This window comes from Hyperoodon ampullatus, assembly GCF_949752795.1.
Source record: "Hyperoodon ampullatus genome assembly, chromosome: 3".
Classification (NCBI taxonomy): domain Eukaryota; kingdom Metazoa; phylum Chordata; class Mammalia; order Artiodactyla; family Ziphiidae; genus Hyperoodon; species Hyperoodon ampullatus.
The window spans coordinates 166,639,620-166,664,849 of record NC_136916.1 but is presented as its reverse complement, the minus strand read 5'-3'; the positions used below and the strand labels follow the sequence as shown (position 1 = coordinate 166,664,849).

Sequence of the window (25,230 nt, the reverse complement as noted above, 5' to 3'; positions counted from 1 at the left end):
CTCTGGGCAGGGGGGAAGGGCCAGCGCCCAGGCGACCGTCCATCGTGAGGCGAGCCTGCCCGTGAGGGCCCCGCCCCGCCGAGCTGAAGTTTTCAGGCAGGGTGGGTGGGCTCGGTCTTTGGTGTCTGATGGCTTTACAGAGTTCATGGTCACCCTTCAGAAGTTAGTTCTCAAGGCTCAGCAGTTTGGCGGTTTCCCGGAAGCCCATTTCTGGAGCAAACTACTGCCGCGAGCGATTTCTTAGATTTTTTTCTCTAGTCAAAGCTTGGAGGAGAAAAAACTTTCTGATTAGTGATGGTTTTGATGAGCTGAGTCCCAGGTAGTGCACTTTTATTGTGCTTGTGTTTTGATTTCCTCTTTGCTGAGGGCCACAGAGACCAGTCAGATAAGCAGGACCTGAGACACAGTGTAGTCCCCGTGGCCTTACATTTTACAGTTATTACGTGAAGTCAGCTACAAACAGTTACAGTCAGTATTAGGCTCTTACAGTTGCTTTCAGCATGGTCCGTTGCTCCTGCAGTTTCCTTTTTACTGTGCTGCTGTTTGTGTATTTTTTAGCATATTTTTCATTTCCTGAAGCAATTTTATACAAAGAAACAACAAAGTAGTAAAGTTCTTCTATCTTAAAATAAAAATTTTTCACAATTGTAACTTATCAAAGTAACTAGAAAAGCAATTTTGTGTGTTCTCAGAAGTGAATGTAAAAAAAAAAAAAGAAGTGAATGTGATTTTAGATTTCCTGTGAATCCGTTAGGAGACTTTGAAAGTTTCCACTTTGGTGTCCCCTCCTGTGGAGGATTCCCAGGAAGTGTGAGATGCTGCCGGTGCTGCAGGACCCCTGGCACTCACCCTCCCGCCTTCAGCTTGCCTTGGGAGGCCTCTAGCTTTTTTGCGTCTTGCAGATAACCTAGCTCCTGTCTGTTTAAAATTTAATTTGAATAATGTTGACTCGTTAAGTATATCCCTATAAAAAGAATTGTGGAAAAAATTGTGAAGGCTTTTTTGTTTGTTGCATTTGGTCACTTGATTTTGTCTTTGTTGCAGGTGTTGTTTGATGATATTGGACAGTCTCTGATCCGACTTTCCAGCCCGGATCTTCAGTTTCAGCTGATTGCAGCCTTTCTGCAGTTCTTGGGTGTGCCTTCTGGCTTCAGCCCTCCGGCCTCCTGCCTCTATCTGGCCATGGATGAGAACAGCATCTTTGACAACGGACTTTATGATGAAAAGCCCTTGACTTTTCTCAACCTTTCATTTTCCGGCGTCAGCTGTGTCGGACGCACGGACCAGCTGGGTTGCCGGCACTGGACCAGGGGTCACAGTCGAGAGGGCGAGGAGTTCATCCGCAGCATCTTCCACCTCGTGATGCCTTTGTTTTCAGGCGAGGAGAGGTCTGAGCTCTGCTTCTCCTGGTTACGGTACGAGATTGCAAAGGTAACTCCGGCCTCCTCTCCCCTGTGTGAGGACCTCATTTCCCGTCGCTGTTTGTCAGGGGGATGGCCAGGCTCTTGGTGTTCTTCAGGGCTCTGGGCCACAGCACCACCGGGTGTGTGGCTGCCCTTTCTGAGGGGCCACGGGGAAGAGGAGGAAGGTGGGAGTGAGTCCAGCGCGTCAGTGACGGGCTGTTGTGTTGACTCTTTATTACCAGATGTCTGTGATCATGTGAGCAGTTAGTGTTAAGGACCAAGCTTAAGCTTCAGCCAGGTTAGAGCATTTAGGGGCTTATTAAGATAGATGAAATAAGCTACTTACTTATGCTGCTCTTCAGTATCTGCTAGAAGTTCGTCTAGGGTTGACTCCTCTGCCCTCTGCTGGCCACCGGTTAGTATTGAATTATAAAACCCAAAGTTCTGATGCTTTAATTGCAGGTTGCACACACCAGGCTGTATGTATTATTAAAATAGTGCCTGGGGGCTTCCCTGGTGGCACAGTGGTTGAGAGTCCGCCTGCCGATGCAGGGGACACGGGTTCGTGCCCCGGTCCGGGAGGATCCCACATGCCGCGGAGCGGCTGGGCCCGTGAGCCATGGCCGCTGAGCCTGCGCGTCCGGAGCCTGTGCTCCGCAACGGGAGAGGCCACAACAGTGAGAGGCCCGCGTACCGCAAAAAAAAAAAAAAAACAAGTGCCTGGTAAAATTTGGTGGTCATCTATCTTTGGAGAAGAACACGTGGCGTATATAAGCCTTCTTTGTAGGGTTTCAGATGGAAACCTAGATGTGTTCATTTTGGGGCTCCTGTGGCCCTAGTGGAATCCTGATTTGTTTCTCAGAGAGCCTAAGCGTTTAGCAGACACGTGATAAAGGAAGGCAGTGGGGACGCCTTGTGTGGCTTTCTGCAGCTGACAGTACAAAGGGATGTCGTTAATATCCCAGCACTTGGAATCATTCTTTTCTTTTTACCTTTAGGTCGTTTGGTGTCTGCACACTAAAAACAAGAAGAGATTAAAATCACAAGGAAAGAACTGCAAAAAACTAGCCAAGAATCTCCTTAAGGAGCCAGACAACCGCAACAATTTTTGCCTCTGGAAGCAGTATGCGCATCTGGAGTGGTTGCTCGGCAACACAGAGGACGCCAGAAGAGTTTTCGATACAGCACTGGGCCTGGCAGGGAGCGGAGGACTGAAGGACCATGAGCTGTGTGAGCTCGGTCTCCTGTACGCGGAGCTGGAGGTGGAGCTGTTGCCGGACGTGAGAGGGGCCGCCCCAGACCGAGCCATTCACGTACTGACCAGACTGACCGAGAATGGGGCCTACGGGCCCTACGCCGGGCAAGTCTTGGCCGTTCAAATTTTGAAAGCTCGGAAGGCTTATGAACACGCGCTGCAGGACTGTTTGGGGGAGAGCTGTGTCTCCGATCCAGCTCCCGCCGACTCCTTTAGCCGCCTGATTAGCCTGGTTAAATGCTTTATGCTCTTCCAGTATTTGACCATAGGGATCGACGCCACTGTGCGGATATATGAGCAGGTATTTGCAAAACACAAGGTCTCTGTTTCCGCAGAGGGCCCTGGTCTGGAGAGCAGTGCCAGCCCCCCGAGCCTGAGCAGGGTCCTTGAGGCCGTCACCCTGATGCACACGAGCCTGCTCAGATTCCACATGAAAGTCGCCATCTACCCTCTGGCTCCTCTGCGAGAGGCTCTCTCAGAGGCTTTAAAGTTGTATCCGGACAACCAGGTTCTTTGGAGGTCGTATGTACAGATTCAGAGTAAGTCCCACAGTGCCAGTAAGACCAGAAGATTCTTCGATGTGATCACCAGGTCTGCCAAAGCCTTGGAGCCGTGGTTGTTCGCAATTGAAGCTGAGAAAATGAGGAAAAGACTAGTGGAAACTGTGCAGAGGTAATTACAGAGCATCTTGTCCGTGTGTCCAGAAAGCTTTACGCAGTGCTTGCTGTGTTCCCACCACCCACTCGGCCTCCAGAATACAGAAGTGAATGCGGCCCGGGCCTGGAACGCCTGCCGGGGGGTTTCTCTGTGTTGTAGAAAAACATGGTGAAAAAGGAATAAGAGACTTGCAAGTAGCAACACCTTTCGTCAGAGGCTCCTGTGGCTGTCTCCCTAGGGCGTGGTTTTTGGGATCCCTGAGCATTGCTTATGGTGCATGAGTGGTGACTGCCAGGTCTTCAGGTGTCTGAGAAGGTGTAGTAAAAGCATAGGGGTAAGAGCACAGGCTCTGGAGTTGGAATCTGGAGTCAAATCCCAGCTCTTAGCAGCTGTGTGATCTTGGACAAGTCAGTTCATGTCTCCAGTAGGTTCCCCCTTCTGTGAAATGGGAATAAAGACCTGCCTCAGAGGGTTGCTGGGAAGGTTGAGTACCGAGCACAAAGAGAGTGCAGACTAATTACTAGCCTCTGTTACTATTACTGATGATAACAGTGTCATGTTTTTTTTTTTTTTTTTTTTTTTTTTTTTTTTTTTTTTTTTTTTTTTTTTTTTTTTTTTGTGGTACGCGGGCCTCTCACTGTTGTGGCCTCTCCCGTTGCGGAGCACAGGCTCCGGATGCACAGGCTCAGCAGCCATGGCTCACGGGCCCAGCCGCTCCGCGGCATATGGGATCCTCCCAGACCGGGGCACGAACCCGTATCCCCTGCATCGGCAGGCGGACTCTCAACCACTGCGCCACCAGGGAGGCCCCAGTGTCATGTTTTAAATGGTTTTTGGGTTTTTTTTGGATACAGTATTTTATATCTGAAGGTTAAACGACAGGCTTGGGAACATATTGGCTTAGGCATTGTTGTTCCTTCCAGAAGCTTTGTTGTTAACTTCACTCTGACCTTAGAAATCGAGTGTTCAGAATTGCCTTTGAATAGTATTTCTTTCTTTTTTTTTAATAAATTATTTTAAACTTTTATTTCCTTCCTTTCTTTCTTTTCCTTCCTTCCTCCCTCCCTCCCTCCCTCCCTCCCTCCCTCCCTCCCTCCCTCCCTCCCTCTCTTCCTTCTTTCTGCATTGGGTCTTCGTTGCTGCATGCGGGCTTTCTCTAGTTTCATTGCGGTGTGCGGGCTTCTCACTGTGGTGGCTTCTCTTGTTGCGGAGCACAGGCTCTAGGTGCGCGGGCTTCAGTAGTTGTGGCTCGTGGGCTCTAGAGTGCAAGCTCAGTAGCTGTGGTGCAAGGGCTTAGTGGCTCCACGGCACGTGGGATCTTCCCGGACCAGGGATTGAACCCGTGTCCCCTGCATGGGCTGGCAAATTCTTAACCCCTGAGCCACCAGGGAGGTCCAGAATAGTATTTCAGTTTACTTGTTTTTTTACTTCTTCCATCAGGATTTTATTCACTCTACTTTCAACTGAAAGGTCTTTCTTTCCCATACGGTAAAATTTGCACTCTGCTAATGAAAGGGTAGGTTTTCCTTAGGAAACAGAGAAACAGGGAGTTTGTGTGCCTTCTGGGCAGACCCAGTGTGGTGGAGACACCACAGCACCCTGGACTCTGGCTTCCTCTGGCCCTGGAGGAGCCACATCATACTATATCCTGCACCCCCGTGTCCCCAGACCTGGGCGCAGCACTGCCTCCGACGTGCTCAGATCCACTTGTCGCTGACGTCTGCTGTCACTGACGTATCTCTTCCCACTGCAACGTAGGTGTGGGAAGTTGTCTTGGAGTTACATGAGCTTTTGTCTTGCAGGGTAGATGGTAGAGAGGTCTACGCCACCATTCCCGAGACCGGCCTGACGCATCGGATCAGAGCCCTGTTTGAAAATGCGATGCGGAGTGACTATGGCAGCCAGTGCCCTTTACTGTGGAGGATGTATTTGAATTTTTTGGTAAGAAAAGATGCGGAGTTTTTGTGTTTATGCAGAGCTCTGCTTTCTCCTTCGTAAGTGAGCGGTGTGGGTGTCCAGCAGCCCGCACCCCTCTCAGCCTTGCCTCATCCTGTGGGCGTCCTGGTGGGATGACGTCAGGTCCCTCAGGACGTGGGAGGGGTCACAAGTTGCCTTTTCAACTGGGGCCTTTGGTAGAATGGTAGCGAGGAGTGATGCCTGGGCTGTTCACTGCAGCAGAATGTCATGTGGCTTTCTCCTAGTTGACTTTGTTGAGTCAACAACTTGGAAACGGTCTAAGAGCTTTCATTTGAAAGAGACCTAAATTTGTTGCCATTCTGCTTCTAAGAATTTCCAGGTCCTGATTCTGTTTTGTTACTAAAAGATAAGATTCAATCTGGAATGTGGTTTTTAAAATAGACCTTTCCAAAGCAACTTTGTCTTTACTTAAAAGTACCACGATGACTGAATATGGTGAGAGGCCATTTAGTTTTGTTAATGTGTTGTGCAGGCTGAAAGGTGGTTCCTGGGCTTCATTCCTGGAGTCTTGAACTGTCTTTGCCTTTGCTTAAAGGCTTGGCATTGGGCTGGGCCTCCTTTACTATAATATATCTACTGCTAAGTTGCATGCTTTTTTTTCTTTTTTTTTTCTTTTTTTTTTTGCGGTACGCGGGCCTCTCACTGTTGTGGCCTCTCCGTTGCGGAGCACAGGCTCCAGACTCGCAGGCTCAGCAGCCGTGGCTCACGGGCCCAGCCGCTCCACGGCATGTGGGATCCTCCCGGACCGAGGCACAAACCCGTGTCCCCTGCATCGGCAGGCGGACTCTCAACCACTGCGCCACCAGGGAAGCCCTGCATGCTTTTTTAGAAACAGTCTTCTAGGCCACTTGAGTGTTGTTTAGCTCAAGGCTGTTGAATCATATCAGAGTGACTGCCATTGAATATTGTACCTTTCAGAAGCCAGAAGTGACCTTCCTGAAAAAAGATAAATATATATCTCTCTGATTGTTTCCATAGGATAATTTCTCAGAAGTTGATCAAAGTATTTGAACATTTCCCATTGACATTTGACAGAGTCGGGTGTAAAGAGATACAGAGAGAGTAAGTTAGGGGTTAGGAGAGGTTTGGGCCTCCCCCATCCTCTTAGAGTCCAGAATTCATCGGGGAGCACCTCCCCTGACCTCTGAAAGGCCTGAGTAGCAGGGAAGGACGCATCTCAGGACAGCACACCCAGGACAAACGGGCACAGTTTTGTGGGCAGAAGTCGGCATCAAGATGAATTACCACCGAAGTTTCTGTGTTTTTAATGTTTATTCTTCAGACTCAAAAGCTCAGATTTTACGTCTTGACTCCCTTGTGTGAAATGGAAACCTTCAGAAGTCCAGACGCCAGCGTGGTGTCCGTGGGCACGCGAGGCCTGGACGCGGGCCCTGCCCGTTACCAGAGGAGGCCACTGGGGCGCAGCAGGAGGGCTGGGTTCCCACTGAGCTCCACCCCCGTGGTCAGGCCCGCACTGAAGGAGCGCGCCAGATGCTCCCTAATGGTTCCAGCGCTAACACTCTGGGAGTCTAAGCCAGTGAAAGACTTTAAATTTAAAAAGAGGGAGAGCTTGCACACTTGCCAGTTTAACTTCTCCAGTCTTTTTTAGGTAGAGACAAATAGGGTGAAGTGCAAACTTGTAGTACTTTTACTGAGGATCTGCCATGAGCCAAGTCTGGGTGGACTGTAGACAGAAAAATTCTTGTTGACTTAGAAAAAAAGACGGGGACCATTAAGGAATGTCTGTCTTTTTGGAAAGATTAGCATCAGACCAAGAATTAAGTAGAGCAGTGATTTCCCCTAGCAGTTTCTGAGGCATCTGGGTGAGCTCCTAACGCTTTGATGAACTCAGGAAAAAATCAAATTAGGGCCAAACTGTGAGGTGTAGGCTCTGAGCGCCAGGAGAGGGCAGGACGCCGTGGGGCCACTGTGGAAGGATGTGGCTCTGGCTCCCTGGAGGAAAAACGGTCACTACCACGCTTTCACCTGGCCTTTAACCCTTTCATACCTGATGCAGCAAAGGCGTTTTCCAGTGGCCGACTGATGAAGGAAATAGCAGAGGGCAGTTCTCATTTGAGGCTAGCCAACTTACGTACCTGGATTTGCTGGATTCCAGGGTTAACTGTGAGTCTCACAAATGCAGTGGTTGAGAAAGTACAGGAGTACAGTGTTTCTTCTTTCAGGAACAAACAAAGCCTTAAGTGTAGTTACTATTTTAGCAGAGGACACTGAAGTATTTTGGTGTGTGAAGGAAGGACAGCTCACACTGGCTTCTTGGGTATAAATTCAGAGGTCCAGCCTCAGAATGGCCGAGGCTCATACCAGGGAGGGAGGCAGGAGTCCCCCCGGCCACGCGGCTGACTCTGTGGGTGGCACTTGGAGCGGGTGAGGAAGGCCCGCGCCTTGCCGGCCTGAAGGTCATCACAGATGCTGGTTACAGCCCGGAGTTCCAGTCTTCCTGACTGTGGGAGTTAACCTGAAAGATCCGAAAAGGAGGCGAGACTGTCCTTGGTAGATAGAGGTCCTGAGCTGTGGATGGGGGTCTCTTGATCCCCCACGTTTCTGAGAGGTCGGTCAACAGCCCTCACCAGTCCTGTCTGGACACCATGCCCTGGCTGCCTGGTGGGCAGAGCCAGCGTCCACTAGAAAGCTCTGCTGTGGGAAGGGGAAGTCTGGCAGAGGTGGGTGGGCAGGAAGCCCAGGAACAGACTTCAGTTCCGTGAGCTCGGCTTGTGCCCATTCACAGCTGCGGACGCCCGCCTGGGGAGCTGCCCGGTGGGTTGTGACTCCCTGGAGGAGGGACAGATCCCTCCCTGGGACTTGGGAGAGGCCCGGGGATATGGAGGGGAGGACACATGCTGCTCCGGCTTCCGCAGCAGGTGTGGAAAAAGCGCCTGTGAGTTGATACAGGATATAAGGATTTTATACCTTAGTGTAAAAATGTGCTTAGATTAAAAACATGCTGAATATCTGCGTGCTCTCAGACTGAAATTTCTGACCCGAAATTTGCTTTTGATAAGGTTACTGATTCAGTAATCCTGGTTACCTCATTTCTCTAAGATAGTTTTCAGAAAATGGCAAGTATTAAAGCAAATATTTTCTCTGTGTAAAGTTATCACCCTCACCTCACGCACAAGGCCTCGTTCTAGGCACTCTTAGTAATGCCAGGTGTGATGGCCCACAGTGATGGAGGAGATGAAAACAAGTCATAAGTGTTAAAGGTCAACTCCAGGCCCACTGAGACACAGCAGTGGCCCCTGAGGGCATCCCGTGGTACATGGACTCATATCACCCATCAGCCACTGTGGCAGTGGATCAGTACCGGGATGGCCTTGGATTCTCTTTCATCATTTTTGTATTTTTTCCCCTTGCCTCAGGTTTCCTTAGGAAATAAAGAAAGAAGCAAAGGTGTGTTCTACAAAGCACTTCAGAATTGTCCTTGGGCAAAGGTGAGTTTTAAAGGCCACGGTCTCTTCAGATTCCCAAGGACCTCCCTGCCAAGCCTCATCCAGTCAGTGTCATGGGGACAGGGCACTTCCCAAGCCTTTCCATAGACAAAGTATCCCCTTTGGAGACGGAGGGGCATGTTTCCTTTCCCTGCACTGCAGCTGGCATTTCATGGGAGCGTTTCTATAGGCGGCTGGTTCCCAACATTTGCCCAAAGCTCAGCCCAGATGCTGAGAGCGTTGGGATCTGTGTCCCAGCTCTGCCCTGTACAGCCCAAGTCAGGAGACGTTCAGAGACCAGACTGATGGTGACCGCAGTGTCTGCCAACAGCTGCCGGCCCCACTTTGGAAAGAGAGGGTCTCACTTTCCCTCTGCTTTTGAGCTCAGCCCTTCCTGAAGCACGTCAAGGCGTTGCCGGGTTAGGACAGCAAGGGGACCGTGGGCTGTGGTGGGGCAGCTGGAGGGAGCGGCGGCTGACCGAGGGTGTTGCTCTCCGGCCCCAGGTGCTGTACCTGGATGCCGTGGAGTACTTCCCCGATGAGCTGCAGGAGATCCTGGACCTGATGACGGAGAAGGAGCTCCGGGTGCGCCTGCCGCTGGAGGAGCTGGAGCTTCTGCTTGAGGACTAGAGACCAGGAGGGGAGTGGGGCATGCCTCCGAGGCCTCGGCGCCTGCCCCGTGGGAGCCAGGAGATACCAGAAGAGACGGTGACACATGCGTGCGAGCGTGTTAAGACCTCTGCCTTTGGAGTTTCTTTCTTGATAGTTTGTGTCTGGGTTATTGGTCTCTCACCTCTTGCACTTTTTTTGCGTGTGCAAATGACACAAAAGCCATTGTTCTGCATATTATATATGTACGTGTAGATATGTGCATAGACAGGAATCACACTAAGTGATAACCGAACCTGTCATGGTTGGTGTGTGAGTTCTCGTTTGGTCCACTTCCCCTGCCCAGCCAGCGCCAGCCCTGCTGGGGTGAATGTACCTTCTCGGTTGGTATCCTTGGTGGTCCTGCCAGGTCTCCTGGGTCTTGCAGTCAAAAAGAAGGTCTGGTTACTCAATACTAGGACTTCCTCCCCTGGGCTGGTGAGCAGATTTTACCCTTATCTTCAGACCAGAGCAGAGGGGAGTCGTTTAAACCTTGGTATTCTCACTTGTATCAAATGTGTTGAGTTCTCATTACTCCCTGAACCCTGTTCAGTGACGTCCTCGACTATGGCCCGAGCAGCCAGCGTCGCTTGGGAGCAATGTAGACCCTCAGGCCCCTCCCCAGCCCTGCTGTCAGAACCTGGGCTCTAATAGGACGCCGTTAGGGGACTTTGTGGGTACATTACCGTGTAGAAAGCACTGCCTGAACAAATAAGGAGCCCGCTGCTGGGGAGCTCACCAGCAGCCAGTCGTGGAGGATGGAGCGAGCTCCTTCCCACCAAACCCAGTGCTGCCTGTGACACGTGCCGAAGGTGGCTTTCAGCGGTGTTGGCCACGCTCTCATTTTGATTTCCAGGAACTGAGTTACATTTGACTGACAGGAAATTGCTTTATCTTCTCTGAGGTCCTACTTTTTAAAAAAGTGGACAGCTTCTCTCTGGCTTTTTTTTTTTTTTTTTTTTTTTTTTTGTAAATCATGCTCTCTAGAATTGCTGAAAGCATATTTCCTTGGCAACTCATCCAGAAAAGCCAGTGCTGTGGAATAGAATTTTGGCTAGAAATCGATGGACACTGGTTGGGAAAAAGCAGCAGAGGGCAGCACAGCTACAGCAGCGGTCCCCGACCTTTTTGGCACCAGGGACCGGTTTTGTGGAAGACAGTTTTCCCACAGAAGGTGGGGTGCGGGGGAGGGAGATGGGGAATGGTTCAGGCCGCAGTGCGAGCAATGGGGAGCGGCAGATGAAGCTTCCTTCACCTGCCACTCACCTCCTGCTGTTCGGCCCAGTGGTTCCTAACAGGTGGAGGCCCGGGGACTGGGGACCCCTGAGCTAGAGCACTTTGTAAAGAGCGTCTCGGAGCAGCCAAGGAAGTTGGCCAACCAAGGGGAGGCTTTCCTTCATCTGCCCCGCTTCCAGGCTTTGAGATGGAACTGTTCTGAAATGGGAGAAGAGCAGGAAATAATAGACAAAGAAAAGGGAAGGGGAAGCTTGACACGTTTCTGAACACTCCTGGGAGAGATCAGGTTCTGAACCCGAGAACAAGGGATGGCGGGGCTGGTGCGGGACTCTTCGGCCCTGCCCTTTTGAGGACTCTCGGTAGGAGCCTCAGTCTCTTAGCAACAGCGACACCTCCTTCCTGCCTCCAGAGCACTGAGAGCCCACATGCTCCACCGACCTTCCAAAAGGGAAGCCACGGCTGTAGGGACTCCTCAGCCCTGTTGCTTAAACAACAAAGATAGCCGGCTATTCACGTATGATCGTTGCTTTCCCATCAGCTGCCGTTGAACAACTGCCACCAGCTCTGGGGGTGCGACGGGGCAGCAGGTATTGGAGTCTGCAGTCCTTTTGGTCAGCCAGCTTCCTCAACACCCGGATCCACCGACTTGCTGCTACTGAGCAGCCGGTATGGAGAGCCCAGAAACAGGATTCAGTGTTTGTTTGAGAAAGAGCACGCTTTATTGGCAAGAGAGCACTGCACACGAGCAACATACGAAGAGGGCTGCATGGGCATCCTACACATCACGCTCAAAAGGTACTCGGGGTGCTGTGCTAGTGAAGATCAACCGCAACATGGACTCCTGGGCAACTTCCCCAACCTCACACCTCTGAGGGGGTTGACACACTTCCAACCTTTTCCTGGAAGGCAACTGTGGTCCACTAGAGATAGAGCCCCTCAGGGGTGCCTTCTTGTTTTTTATAAAGAACATTTTCTTTAGACTTTTTGAAGTCTTCATTTGTTACTTTCATCCTACGTTCTCTCAAGGCCATCAGACCAGCTTCTGTACAGATTGCCTGTAAGAAGAAACAGTGTGTTCAGAAAATGAAATACTTTTTATTCTAACAATTCAGAGTGCTATTTTGAAATCTGGTGTAGGCACCCAACCTAAACATGAAGTTCTCAAACCATTTGGGAACGATTACATTTTTAAAATGTATTAAACAGTCTAATTATTTCCTCAAAGGACCTGAAGTGGCTTAAACTGGGATTATTTCACTAAGGAAGAGGACTGGCTCAGGTTCCAACCCCCGCCGTGTGGCCTGGCAGGCCAGTAAGTTCTCACAGCCCTGCTTTCATTAAAGGCAGTAATCTTCCTAAGAAATAGATAAAATTATTCCAGAAATTTAGAGCCCACATAGAGTGTACATCCATTTCATTTACCTATAGTCAGAAGAGAACTTGTATTTTCTGGTTAAATATTTACAAGTTTCAGTACAGTATTTATTCTAATATATTTATTTTCTCAATAATTACTTGCCAAAAGTAAAACAAGAACCCAAGCAACATGATATGATAAAAACACAATCCTGGCATTGAAGATTCTATCTGGTTATGTCCTTTAGGATATTTATTTCAGATGGTTCAGAAAAGAGTGTGTTTCTGCATACAGAGAGAAGAAACAGGTAAAAGGGTAACATTTGGTAAATGGGGGTGATGAGTATGTGGATGTTTTTGTCGCAACTTTTCTGAAGGCTTGAAATTTTTCTAAATAAAAAGTTGGTGCAGAATTTTAAGGTTATTTAAATTTTAAAGAGATTTACTCCCCAACTGAGACACTAACCTAGTTCTACAGATGCCAGGGATACGCAGTTCAGTGCAGGCACCAGCATGAAACGGCCTGTGTGTGCCGCCCCTACCTAACCGTGGCATCAACCCAGGTCCTCCCCAGAAAGCAGGCTGTGGCCGTATGCAGTGCTGCCAGGCCTTGCTTTAAACTCTGGTCATCTGGAAAGACATGTCCAAACTCATACACACATACGATAAAACAAAGAGGTACAATCCAGCCCAGGTCCTCACCTTGATGTCAGCACCAGAGAGGTCATCTTTAGCCATGATCAAGTCATCCAGGGTTACGTCGTCTGCTAGTGTCATCCTGCTCGTGTGGATCTGAAAGATGCGCTTCTTCGTCTTTTCATCGGGCAAAGGGAACTCGATCTTCCTGTCGATGCGGCCTGTGGGTATAAAGGTTTTCAGTCACACCCCTGTGGGCCCCGGGAGAGGCCTTAGTCTCCACACGAGTGGTCTCAGTCACATAGTGTCCTATGGAAGGAGTCCAGATCTTAAAAAGTGAACACTCATGTCTGTAGTTTGTAAATATCAACGTTTGAATTCATCTCATTTACAAAATCCTCTCTGCTCTGGTACTTTGGGAAACAAACGAAAGGAGCGATTCCTAAATGGCACAGTTAGTGGAAAAGGACAGATCAATCATGTTAAAAACATTACAAAAGACAGTAAAATTAGCTACTGCTTCTTTTGGTACTACCTGAATGTAAAAAATGGACCTGAGCTGTCATGAATTATTTCTTTAAAAAAAAAAAAAAAGGCGTCTCGAGGCTAAAAGGGCCAAGCTACACACACTACGTCACGATTATCTCAAGGGAACACAGTTTTGGTGAATTATTCTAAGTTTCAAGGCAGTATCTGCCTTACATGTATCATTTATATTCTCCCCAAAGCGCTCCTAAGAAATACAAATCCACATAGGACGTTCATTCTCCACAGTGAAACCAAAGCAAACGTGACCTGGTCTGATAAGTGCTGGGTCCAAAGTCTCTATCCGGTTTGTGGCCATGATGACTTTCACGTCTCCCCTTGAATCAAACCCATCCAACTGGTTCAACAGTTCCAACATTGTTCGCTGAATTTCTCTCTCACCACCGGAATTTGAGTCATACCTTTGGAAAAGAAGTGAGGGAGAAGTGAAGACCCAGCTGATCTCCTGTTAAAGGGGATTACAAAACACAGCTGTCTCAGCCTATATATAGTCACACCCTCCCAAAGCCCAAGATAAACAACACATTATTTTCTTCATAGCGGTTTTCATGCCTGAAATTATGTGATTTATTCAGTCTCCACAACTGAGCTCCTCAAGGGCAGAGACTCATCCTTATGGCTGTGTCTCCAGAGTCAGGATGGTGCCGTGCTCAGAGCGGGTGCTCAAGGCATGGCTACTGACGGACCAATCAACTGCCGGGTAGTTGTTACCTGGCACGTGGGAGAGCAGAGCCTAAAGCACCCATGGAAGCGACCCAGTAGAGACTGTGGCAAACCAACATGCGGGCCATGTAGGGAGTGCCCAACGGTCGGTCATTCTCAGAGAAGAGCCATATGGTTTTTACCTCTAAATAACACAAAAGAGGTAAGAGAAAGTCTACCTTTTCGTCCCAATAGCATCAATTTCATCAATAAACACGATGGACGGTGCATGTTCTTCAGCAACTCGAAACAGTTCCCGAACAAGTTTGGGCCCATCACCTAGGTACTTCTGAATAAGTTCAGAGCCAACCACTCTCAAGAAAGTGGCCGAGGTTTGGTTTGCTACTGCTTTGGCTAGTAAGGTTTTACCTATTTTAGATTGAAAGAGAAAAAGAGGGAAAGAAAATCTCAAGTGCTGTTTTAACTTTAAAACACTCATTATCACCTTAAAAAGACATCAAGAATGGGTGGATCCCTCTATGAAAAGCATTCTGTTCTCCAAAGCAGACGAGGAAATTCAAAAAAACCTAAAAAACATATTTTGATTATTTTTAACCATCTTCCTAAATTCATCATGATAATGTCAGAAAATACTTTTTACTGCAAAGTTGCATATAATATTAACCTGACCTATGCAACCAGGGTTAGAGAACCAAACTCAACTCCTACAAAACTATCAGTGATGAAAAAAAGGCCCGGGAGCCCTAGGTTTGACCAAAGGACACATAGTGTCCCTGAGCAGGGCCTGCAGTGCCCTGGGGCTACCTGAAGACGTTGCTGTGGGCTTACCCCAGGGCTGAGTCAGCTGAGCCAAGACCAGCTCCTGATGAAGCCCACAGCTGAGAGCTGCTGAAAGCTCAAGAGACTTTTCCCTTTGTGGTGTGCCCTTATGGGACGTTCCTCACTGATCTCAGGAAAGACCTGACATTTCCAACCTTGCTCTGTTCCCTGATATTCCTCCTTCAGATCAAGAACAAGAGTAAGCAAAGGGTACCAACTTAAGAACTTTAGAGCTCAAGGCCATGGCCCCTTTGATGGTGAGGGCTGGGCAGTCACCTCAGGACACAGAGGCAGTTAGAGGCAGAGCTGGCAGAGGACCACCCTTAGGCCTGTAAGGGGAAGGGGAGGAGGCCGGCAGGCGAGTGAGTGAGTGACACAAGATTTCGTGCAAGCAGGAAGGAGGACAGGGAGTTAAGCTCTGCAACAAGACGGGGCAATGGCGTTCCCTCAGCCGGGCAGTCAGAGTGGCAGGTTCAAATGCTTATTAGAGGGCTGGACTGCTCCCTGAGAGCATCATTTAAGGATGGCTGACAGAAGACCAAAAGGACCTTCTACGTGGATGGGATCTTACAGTCCAGAAGCAGCCAGGTTCAGCTGCTGGGATGTTCAATGGCCAGAGGGATCCCTGAACCAGTCTCCTCCTCCTCCCGACAGGGCTGACACCCAGTACTCCACTCCAGCCCTTGTCAGCACATGTGCCCCAAAGAAGGCTCACGGCTGTGGGTCAGAAGGCCTGTGTTCCAGCTCCAGCCCTGGTACCAGTTCAATTCCCAGAGCTAATGGGGCCTTGGGCTAGTCGCTGGCTTCTCTGAAACTCACCTCCCTGGGCTATAAAATGACAGGCTGCAGTAGCTCCCTGCCTCAGGGTACAGCTGGCTCCCTGTCCCTCCAGCGTGGGCAGTCCTCAGTATAGACCCTCTTGGCAACATGGCTTCAGTTCACTCAATCAAATAACCTCTCTTCCTTTGGAATTTACATAGCAATGACTACACAACTTACTCAGGTCAACTTACTGCATAATGAACCAGATACATATATGCATTTTTATCTTTATCCATTTATTCATCCAATGGTAGACTCGTTCAGTACCAGTGGACCAGGAGGATGAACCTAATCTGAACAGCACAGGATAGCTTTTAAAACAGTGGTCCTCCAAGGTGCTGATGCTTGGCCACACTCCAGATGAACAGATCAAAATCTTCAGGGATGGGAGCGGGCATCAGTACTTTTTAAAGCTCCCAAGGTGATTCCAACGTACAGCCAAAGTTGAGCACCCTGTTTATTTTTATTTTTTCTTACAAAATATTTTCAGCAGACTCACATTACTCTTTAAAATATTTTAAAGCATTGTTTTACAACATATAAATCTAGCACAGTTGAGTGTACAATAGGTGTGCTGGGGAACTGGAAATGCATTCACATTGAGCAGGCATTTCCGGGGGGGGGCTGCCTCCTACTGGTGTTTCTCTTCTGTTGTAATTCCTACTATTGTTTTTAACACATTAACTCTGTTAAGTCTACAGTTACAAGCCTAAGATCGTTCAGTTTCTTAGTACACCTATTATACAGAAATATATACTTTCATGCAATAGGTATGTTTCCAGAGGAGCTGCTTATTCAGAAATGTCCAAAATGCTGCTTAGAGCACATTTTCAAACTAAGGAACTGTGGCATCCTCACTCAACAGCTAAGTCATTATAACCAGCTAATGCTGCTGCTCAAGAGATGAGCTCAGTGCCTGGAAAGTGACCAACACAGAGCACACATACCTGTGCCAGGTGGACCATACAGAATGACCCCCTTAGGGGGCTTTATACCCATCTCTTCATAATATTCAGGATGAGTGAGTGGAAGCTCCACAGATTCCTAAAGAAAACAGACACTTGGTAAAAATAAAAGGCTTTCTTATTGAAATTTATCAGATTCATTCACTGACATCATGGGTACATCTCACTTTCAACAAAAATAAGCTAAAATTTCTACTATCCTTGTTAGAGACAATGTTTGACTTCCACTAGCTGCAAGGACATATTGAAGAGGACCTCTGTCCTACCTGAGGTCCCAGCACCCATCCCCTCTTCCTAATAGCACCCAATTTCCCTTTCATTTCCCAGTAAAAGTTAACCTTGAGTAACATTTAAGCCCTTCCTGAGCAAAAGAAACTTAAAGCTAAAATTCACCCTTTTCAATGAAACTGCAGGCAGGAGCTGGCAAGATTTTCTGTTGTGACCACCTAGGGACATGATGGCTATTTCCCAGCTGTCTGAGTCTCACCAGTGGAGATCTGTGATCACTCTGAATGACCTTGCAGATGAAAGAACCTGCAGAGGGCTGGCCCACCATGTGCCCCTGACCCCAGGACCATGGCAGGAGCTGGGGTTAACGTTCTAGACCCCAGCACTGTGCAAGTGTGTGCCACTCACCCTACCCCCAGACATCACTGGAGGCTTCTGGATAGCCACAGCTGAAGTCAGGACAATTGGAAACATGTTCACACAGATAATTATTAAACATTACATGTAAAAAGTATTAAGCTACTGCTGCTGCAAGAACTATCATACAATTCATACTTACTTCTATTACCTAACTCAGTATTAACAACACAAAACACCACCACTAGCAAGGTCTGAGTCAGTTACTGGTCTGATCAATAAAGAAAAAATAAAACATGCAAAACAACTCCAAGCACCCTAAATGAGACAGCAGTAAGAAACCAAAGGTCTAAAAACCCAGAGCTCAGGACTTCCCTGGTGGTCCAGTGGTTAAGACTCCAAGCTCCCAATGCAGGGGGCCCAGGTTCAATCCCTGGTCAGGGAACTAGATCCCACATGCATGCCGCAACTAAAGAGCCCGCATGCCACAACTAAGACCTGGAGCAGCCAAGTAAATAAGTAAATAAATATTTTTAAATAAATAAATTGGGCCCCAGAGTTGGTTCCTTGACATACCTTAATTTCCTGGATTTGGTTGTCTAACCCCCCAATATCAGCATATGTCTCCTGGGGGGCCTTTTCCACCTTCATCACTGTGACCAAGGGATCTGTGTCATCCATCAGCACCCCTATCACAGCATGCACCTAACAGGGAACATTAAGCTTTAACAAAGGCATGTAAAGTTCACACAATCCACTTACGATGAAATGGCAATCACAGAATTTTCTCTACCCTTTGGAGTGCTCTGGTGATCTACTTCCACAGGACGGGTGGACGGATCTGCAAGGAAGAAACAACCACTCTGACGGGCTTTCTTAGGCTATCAACTTACCTTGTGGTTGAGCAGGACCGAGCAGCCCGGTTCCAGCAGATCCTTGTCTACAAATGAAAGAATGCTGACGTAGTGTTCTGAGCCCACAGACGTAGACACGATGGCATGATTGTCATCAATGATCTCTTCCAAGGTTCCTACTGACATTGGGGTCCCCCTCAGATCATCCACCTTTGATCTTTCCTCCTACATAAGAGTAGGCCAAGAAGGAAAAGCAGATTTGACCTAAAAAGTAGACGATGCTGACAGTTCACTAGATTCACAAAGCAGTTGGTACTTTTCAAAGGCAGCTAAGGATTTCCCTGGTAACACAGTGGTTAAGAATCCGCCTACCAATGCGGGGGACACGGGTTCGAGCCCTGGTCTGGGAAGATCCCACATGCTGTGGAGCAACTAAGCCCGTGCGCCACAACTACCGAGCCTGCACTCTAGAGTCCAAGAGCCACAACTACTGAGCCCGCACGCCTGCAGCCCGTGCTCCGCAACAAGAAAAGCCACCGCCATGAGAAGCCCGTGCACCGCAACAAAGAGTAGCCCCTGTTCCCCGCAACTAGAGAAAGCCCGCGCACAGCAACGAAGACCCAATGAGGAAGACCCAACGCAGCCACCAATCAATCAATCGATTAATAAATTTAAAGTAAAAAAAATTTTTTTAAAGGCAGCTAAATAATAATGCATTAAAGCCAGAAAATGAATTTCATTTATTCATGAACAGTTTTAAGTTCTAAGTAGAATTCAATTGGTAAAAAAACAAGTTACAGTAATTTCTCAATTTACCTCTTGCTTTTCTTCTAAAGGCTTCATTTGTTCCTGATTTCTAATGAATTCTTCCTCCATGAGAAGATAGTCTTTAATTCTCTCTAACTTCAGTAATTTTAACCGGCACTGAGTATGAGGTGTCACTGTAATTAAAAAAGAAAGTTTTATTATACTTGGAGCTTGAAGTCTGCAATTAATTCGGTTCATCCTTAAGAACAAAAAGAAGTTAACACTTAAAATAGACTTAGTTTAGTTGGACAGACACTGAAAAATTCAAAGTTTGGTGACCCGAAGTAAGCAGGTGCTTAAATGCAAAGGAGAGAGGGATTTTATGTATTGGGATGGCCAGAAAGTTCGTTCGGGTTTTTCTGTAACATCTTACAGAAAAGCCTGAATGAACTTTTTGGCCAAGCCAATAATGGGATGAGGCCTATGACCAAACAGATAATATAAATGACATATGGTAACTGTCTACAAAGAAGAAAACACTCATTGACCAAAAAGATAGTTTGCTTTGGTTTATTATTCCCCACAGGTGCTAATAAAGATAGCTGCAGGTGCTGTTCAGTCAGTATAGGTTGTTGCACCCTAGCTGTAACACATACATCCATCTATAGGAGGATTATGAAATACTGGGGATATTAACATACGTGCAAACATTTTTTTCCACACTCGTGTGTTCTTTCTTTTGGCCTAAAGTCTCATGCTACATAGGACTTTTAACATTTATATAGACAACTTCTCTTTTGTAGTTTCTGGGTTTCTTGGCTTCTTCAAAAGGTCTCTCCTCCCCTAAGGTTAAATGTATTCCTGAATTTTCATTTATTTACTTATTTACATATGTATATCTAATTCATCTGGCAAAGAGCAAGGGGTCTAATTTCATTTCCTCTCAGTAACAAATAAAAGATGCCAGCCATTTATATTAAATAACCCATCCTCTTCCACAGAACAGAAATGTCACCTTTACCACATATTAGTTATCCATAACTTGACTCTGTTTTTGAACTTTATACACTCTTCTGGGGATCTGATGATCTATTCTTTATCAATACCATACTGATTCACTACGGTAGGTTAATGGCACATTTTTTTACTGTCTATTATTAACCAAGCAATATTTTAAAAATTATTTTATTGCATCTAAGCAAGAATAGACTTGTTTAGATGATAGATGAGGATGGCAGAGGTATTTGAGCTGAAGCCTGAAGGGATGAGAAGCAGGCAGCCATGGGAAGGACTGGGGGAAGAACATTTTTAAGCAGAGGGAAGCAAAGGCCCTGATGCAGGAGATTCAAAGGACACGAGGCAGGGCAGTGTGAAGAACAACACACAAGGGGAGTGCAAGAGGCTGAGGATGGAGCAGTGGGCTGGGTGACGTCACCTGATTGAGTTTTATTCCTTGCTTAGTAGGAAGACATTGAAAAATTTTATGTTCAGGCATCGCATGCTCTGAGTTCCAATACACTAAGTTCCATTTCTTCATGAAATAAGTGTATCTTATCTCTAAGGTAATCAAGCTCAACCTGAGTTTTCTAATCTAACCCCGTACTCTAATACACTAGAGGAGCTGGTTATTTAAAGGAAATTAATGGAATTTCTTAAAATGAATAACAGTCGTATCCTGTGTATACTGTTAAAACCAAAATATAGCGTTTATTCCAACCTAGAGAATGCCCCACAAAGTCACAGACCTAGAGCTTCAACCACGCCCTATTTCCTGTCTCCACATTCAGACCTCTAAGCTACACACACAGAGACAATCCCCCTAGGAATTGGAACCATGTCATTACCCAGGGGCAGTTTGCTGGCAGCATCTGGTCCCTTTGTTTTCTTCTTCTTTTTCCCCACTCTAGTTGGTACAGGAGGTTCATATTTCTTTTTCTTGTCCTTGAGTTTTTAGAATAGCAAGGAAAAAAAATCACACAGAAATCATATTAAAACACAAACTTACTTATGCGGGACCATCATCTATTTTCAGGTAATATAATTTTCCTCATCTTTTAGGATGTTATTAAAGACGGTCCTAAAAAAACCCCAAAATCTGTTTTTACATTCCTGCAATGTTAATATGTGAATGTAACTGATCTTTATTATAATACACATTGATAGATCATTCAATAATGAACAGAGGTCAGAATTCAGAATTATATGCCAGAAGTCTGAGGTGAAATGATTTGACACAATTCTTCACACCTAAGCATATTAAACACTAAAATCACAGGCAATTTATTTTAACACTTCTGTAACGTTATTAATTTTACACCTTTAAAAATCATTAATTCATAAATACCTAAATGACGGTCAATAATCTTTTGTAAAACACGAAAAGGGTGTTGTATCTGTAGGCTAGGCTGGTTAAATGAACAGAGATCATTTATTTTGCATTTTAAAATTCATGGATCCCCAAAGAACTTCCCAGCCGAGATCCGCCGTTTGCCGCCGTTTACTCACACGACAGACACATCCGGCTTCTTAGTTATTTACCTTGTCATCCTTCTTTCCACCGCCAGGACCGTGACCACCACTCTGACTCTGACCCTGAAAAAAAGAAGAAAATTAAGACAGAGGTATAAATTCGGAATATGATCACTTCAAAAAACCCTTCCTATTCTCCTGCAATTCTAAGACACCAACACTTCCCCACATTTTAACATTTCTGAACTCAAGATATACCTTGCAGTCAACGTGTACATTTAATGTGGCAGAATTCCTTTTTCCTGGAAAGCTGTTAGTAGATCAATGGTGCACCTTGCCACAGACTGCATCTTAAATCAAGGACAACTCTATTAAGAAACAGATATAACTCATGTGTCATTATGAGACAAAGATCTTAAGACCACCCTTTCTTGAGGGGAAGGTATACAGCCTGACACTCTCTAATATAAAACTACCTGGCTGAGGCCACCGAGAGAATATTTCCTGAAACTGGGCCATGAAAGCTAAATCATTTAACCTACTCAACAATCACTTATCACTCACTTACTCCTTACTAGGATCACACCAAGATCCAGGAGACTTTCCTTTCAATGGCAGCTTAAATACCTCCCATCCCTAAAGCCTGGGGCGCTCGGGCAGGTCCTTCTCCCCAATCTAAAATGTTGAATCACCTTAAGCTATCAAGAACTTAGTGTATTAAGAAGTTCAGTGGGATTTCTGACTTTAAAACAGACCCTTCAGTTACAGGACAATGTTTCACACAGAGCAGTGTCTCAGAAATGACGGCATTTGAAATGAGCAACAGTGAATTTACTTGATTAGAGGGGCCCTCTGTTCCCACAAATCACTTCCTCTAAATTAATACAGCACCAGCTTCGTTATCAGGACAAAACAACCCTCTCATCGTTACCTGAAAGAGTTAAAGTCAAATCTATTTCCCTACAGGCAGGATTCTTAAAACTTTGCACTTTATTCTGAAGAAGGTAATTCAAGGCTCTGAGAAATTTTGGGAAATAGAATTAGTTTTACTGCAATAAGCCGTCCAAATTGCAGGCCTTTCACAATCAATTACACCCCTAAGGAAGTGTGCTGTTGGCTGGGGCAGCTGATGTCTGAGATGTTTACGATGCGCCTAAGTCTGTACCAGACGTTCTCCCCCACTACCGCATCAATCCCGGACAATCCTTCAAGGTAGGGTTCATTACTGCTACTTTCTAGATGAGCAACTGCAAGAAGCCTAAGAACATGGGCTAAGGAAATAAATGTATCCAGGTTTGAATTCCGACTTCATTCCTAATAGGCTATGTGACCTCAGGTAAGTCAAGTCACCTCTCTGAGCCTTGGTGTCCTTAACTGGAAAGTGGGGATGGTATTAGCTCCTATTTGTTGCTGAAAATGAAGTAATGCACGTAAAACACTTCAAATTTGCATGACTCATAGTACCTGCTCAATACAATATCATCGGTGAATAAGAAACGTCAGGGTCAGGGTTTTGTCAGTCTGGTTATGAAGTCTGGGCTCTGAAACAAATCCACTCTGGTTCAGTTCTTCACTCTCTCTTCTGTTCACACCCTGTCTCTGGTTTTGTCCAGGCCATCATATCTTATTTGGGCTCTAGTCTCCCAACTGAGATTTCCAGGTCCAGCTTCTTCCCTCACCAATCCAATTATTACCACCTACAGCAAAGAGCCGATCCCTCAAATCTCCTCAAAAACGTTCAACTGCTCCCTAACATTTAGAGTGTGATGTCCAAACTCTTTAGCTTGGCATAACTGGCCCTTGCCAAACTGGCTGCAACTAACTTTTCCCAGGTTCATCTACCTTTCCCATGATCCTACAAGTCTGGCCCCACTGGAGGACGTTTTCCTGAGTTGGTCCCGAACTTCTTCATGTCTGGGCCATTTACGTGATGTTTCTCAGCCTCAAATAATAACAAGTCTGTGCGTTACACTATATGCCAAGCAGTGTGCTAAACATTCTCAGGGCATCATCTCGTTTTATTCTTACAGACGCTATGAGGTTGGCACCATCATTACCCCTAGTTTACAGATAAGGAAATGAAGGCTTAAAGAGGTTAAGTGACTTGCCTGTTGTCACAAAGCTGTCAGAGAGGTAGCCAGGAATCACACTCAGGTCCACGGGACACCAATACCTGTGTTTCTCTACTGCCTGGATAACTAGTACCTCGTAGCAAAGACCCACAGGGTTTGTGTTCTAGCACAGCCGCTTACCCTGTCTCAGTTTCCTCCTTGGTAAACTGAGGATAATAATAATGACCTCAAGGGACTGTTGAGAAGAATAATGAGCAAGTGCTGGAAAAGTACCTGCCACGTGTTTATCATACCTACAATACTGCTACCCCAAAGTCCTTCTAAGACCTGTAAGACTGTGGTCGGGACTTCCGGCTGTTCACGATACAGGCCAAACACATTCCCATCTCAGGCCCTTTGCACTTGCTGTTGCTTCTGCCTGGACCAGTTTCCCTCAGGTATCTGCACAGGCTACTCTCTCATTTCATTTAGATCTCTGCTCAAATCTCACCTCCTCATCGGGACTCGCTGACATCCTATGTAAAACAGCCACCCCTCCCCATCCTATCCCCTTCTGCAGAAACAGCCCTAAGCGACGGCCACCCGCCCCCACGTCATATCACATATCCCTTCCTCTATTTTTTTTTGTCTGCCTTCTTGAGAATGTAAGCTCCAAGAGGCAGAGACTAGGTCAGTCATGCTCACCCCCTGTATCCCCAGCGCCTAGAGCAGAGCCTGGGCCCTCCTTCCGTCAAAGTGCAGCATCAATCCGCGAACTAATGAATAAATGCTAGCTGCTTTTATTATTACTAGCGCACCACGGGACCTTTCCCTCCAAGGTCCACCTGTTAGAAAGGCATCTTAAGGCCTCCGTCAAATGCCTCCAACTCCGGGCGGTCTCCCACGACTCGCTCTCCCTCCGCAGCTGGAGCGAATCCCTCCCTCCGCTCAAGCCGCCCATCCCTCCACTTGCGCGGCTCCGAAAGCCCTCGTCCCAGTTACTCGAGGAGGCTCCCGCCGAAACACCCCGCGCCGGTTGGCAGAGCCCTGGCCGGCGGAGGAGTGAGGCCGGGCCACCTGACCCGCTCCGCCGCCCCCGTGGCCCGCCTGGGGGACCCTCCGTGCCGAGCCCCGGCCCCGGGGCCCCGGGATAAGGCCCGCCCCAGGAGACCGGGCCGGCGGGTGGACCGAGTGCCTCCGGCAGCCGCCTGGTTCTCTCGCCTCGGGTCGCCTCGACCCCGTCGCACCGCCACTACCAGCCGAAACCCTTAGTCACTCACCATCTTGCTTCGGCCGCTCGAGCCGCCGCTGCCGGAAGTGCACCGCCTCGGCGGCCCGTCAGAGGCGGAAGTTGCCGAGGGACGCCACGGGGGCCGATAGGAACCAAATCCCGCACGCACCAATGCGCTCTCAGGGCTTGTGCGAGCGGGTGGGCAATGATACGCTAACTTACAAGCGAGATTTGAGCCTTATAAATATTTCACTTGAAAAAAATTTTAAATCGCAGTTATTAGGTTATTGTCAACAACTTAAGACAATGACCTCGATTGTCAAACTAAGACAATTGTGAAAATATAAAAATTTTTAATATGCAAAAATCAAGCTGGGAAGACCTTTACTTACTTCTCCAAGAACTGGACTGGCATTTGGAACTGAGAAGTTAACATATACTTTTGCACCAACATTTAAGCTCTGATTTGGTCTCTGGAATTAATCTGCTCATCCGAGAGGCTGTCTCATGAATCATCTAAATCTTTTTTTTTTTTTTTTTTGATGACTTGTGATGATGCCAAATGTTGTCTTAAAAGTCCTCATCTTGCACCCAGTTTGTAAAGTTCGTCATTTATTACATCCATCAGAACATCAGAAAGATGGCAAGCATCCTTTTGGCCTCTGGAAACTTCCATAACAGGTGCTCAAAATGCTGCATCTCGCTGAACTGGAGAGATGGATTTATTTGTCTGATTTCCTCCCCATCCCCATCCAGATTAATTTAGGCATTTTAATTTTGAAACTCTAAAAATATTTCCCTAACGCGACAGGAAATTACTCTTTCCATTTCATCACCAAAATACTGTAATAGAAAGTCTTGACA

General features: G+C 47.0%; 2 protein-coding genes across 3 annotated transcripts in view; one reads left to right on the top strand and one right to left on the bottom strand.

Annotated features, from left to right (window-relative positions):
- The window catches only part of NRDE2 (NRDE-2, necessary for RNA interference, domain containing), a 49,057-nt gene extending 39,558 nt beyond the window's left edge, over positions 1 to 9,499 (top strand). Inside the window, exons 10-14 of the mRNA XM_079700013.1 lie at positions 1,045 to 1,431; positions 2,402 to 3,330; positions 5,118 to 5,256; positions 8,670 to 8,741; positions 9,243 to 9,499. Of these exons, the coding sequence (XP_079556139.1) occupies positions 1,045 to 1,431; positions 2,402 to 3,330; positions 5,118 to 5,256; positions 8,670 to 8,741; positions 9,243 to 9,368 (1,653 nt within the window). The 3' untranslated portion in view covers positions 9,369 to 9,499. The remainder of the gene's footprint in view (positions 1 to 1,044; positions 1,432 to 2,401; positions 3,331 to 5,117; positions 5,257 to 8,669; positions 8,742 to 9,242) is intronic.
- Positions 9,500 to 11,318: 1,819 nt separating this feature from the next.
- On the bottom strand, positions 11,319 to 24,471 carry PSMC1 (proteasome 26S subunit, ATPase 1). 2 transcript variants are annotated; one of them, XM_079700014.1, is made up of 11 exons: positions 24,416 to 24,471; positions 21,154 to 21,207; positions 20,460 to 20,556; positions 18,685 to 18,809; positions 17,908 to 18,093; positions 17,591 to 17,719; positions 16,412 to 16,508; positions 14,042 to 14,231; positions 13,410 to 13,561; positions 12,681 to 12,835; positions 11,319 to 11,677 (listed from the first exon to the last, which is right to left on the bottom strand). In XM_079700014.1, exons 1-11 carry the CDS (start codon positions 24,416 to 24,418, stop codon positions 11,543 to 11,545), a joined length of 1,323 nt encoding a protein of 440 aa, XP_079556140.1. In that variant the 5' UTR covers positions 24,419 to 24,471; the 3' UTR covers positions 11,319 to 11,542. The 2 variants fall into 2 exon arrangements, with proteins under 2 accessions (XP_079556140.1, XP_079556141.1); XM_079700015.1 differs by lacking the exon at positions 24,416 to 24,471 and adding an exon at positions 21,343 to 21,434.
- Positions 24,472 to 25,230: the final 759 nt, after the last annotated feature.

Coding starts and splice junctions, on each gene's coding strand:
- PSMC1 (XM_079700014.1), bottom strand. Junction 18,094..18,684: donor CTTTAGAAGAAAAGCAAGAG/GTAAATTGAGAA, acceptor ACTCTTATGTAG/GAGGAAAGATCAAAGGTGGA. Junction 14,232..16,411: donor GTATGGTCCACCTGGCACAG/GTATGTGTGCTC, acceptor AATCTAAAATAG/GTAAAACCTTACTAGCCAAA.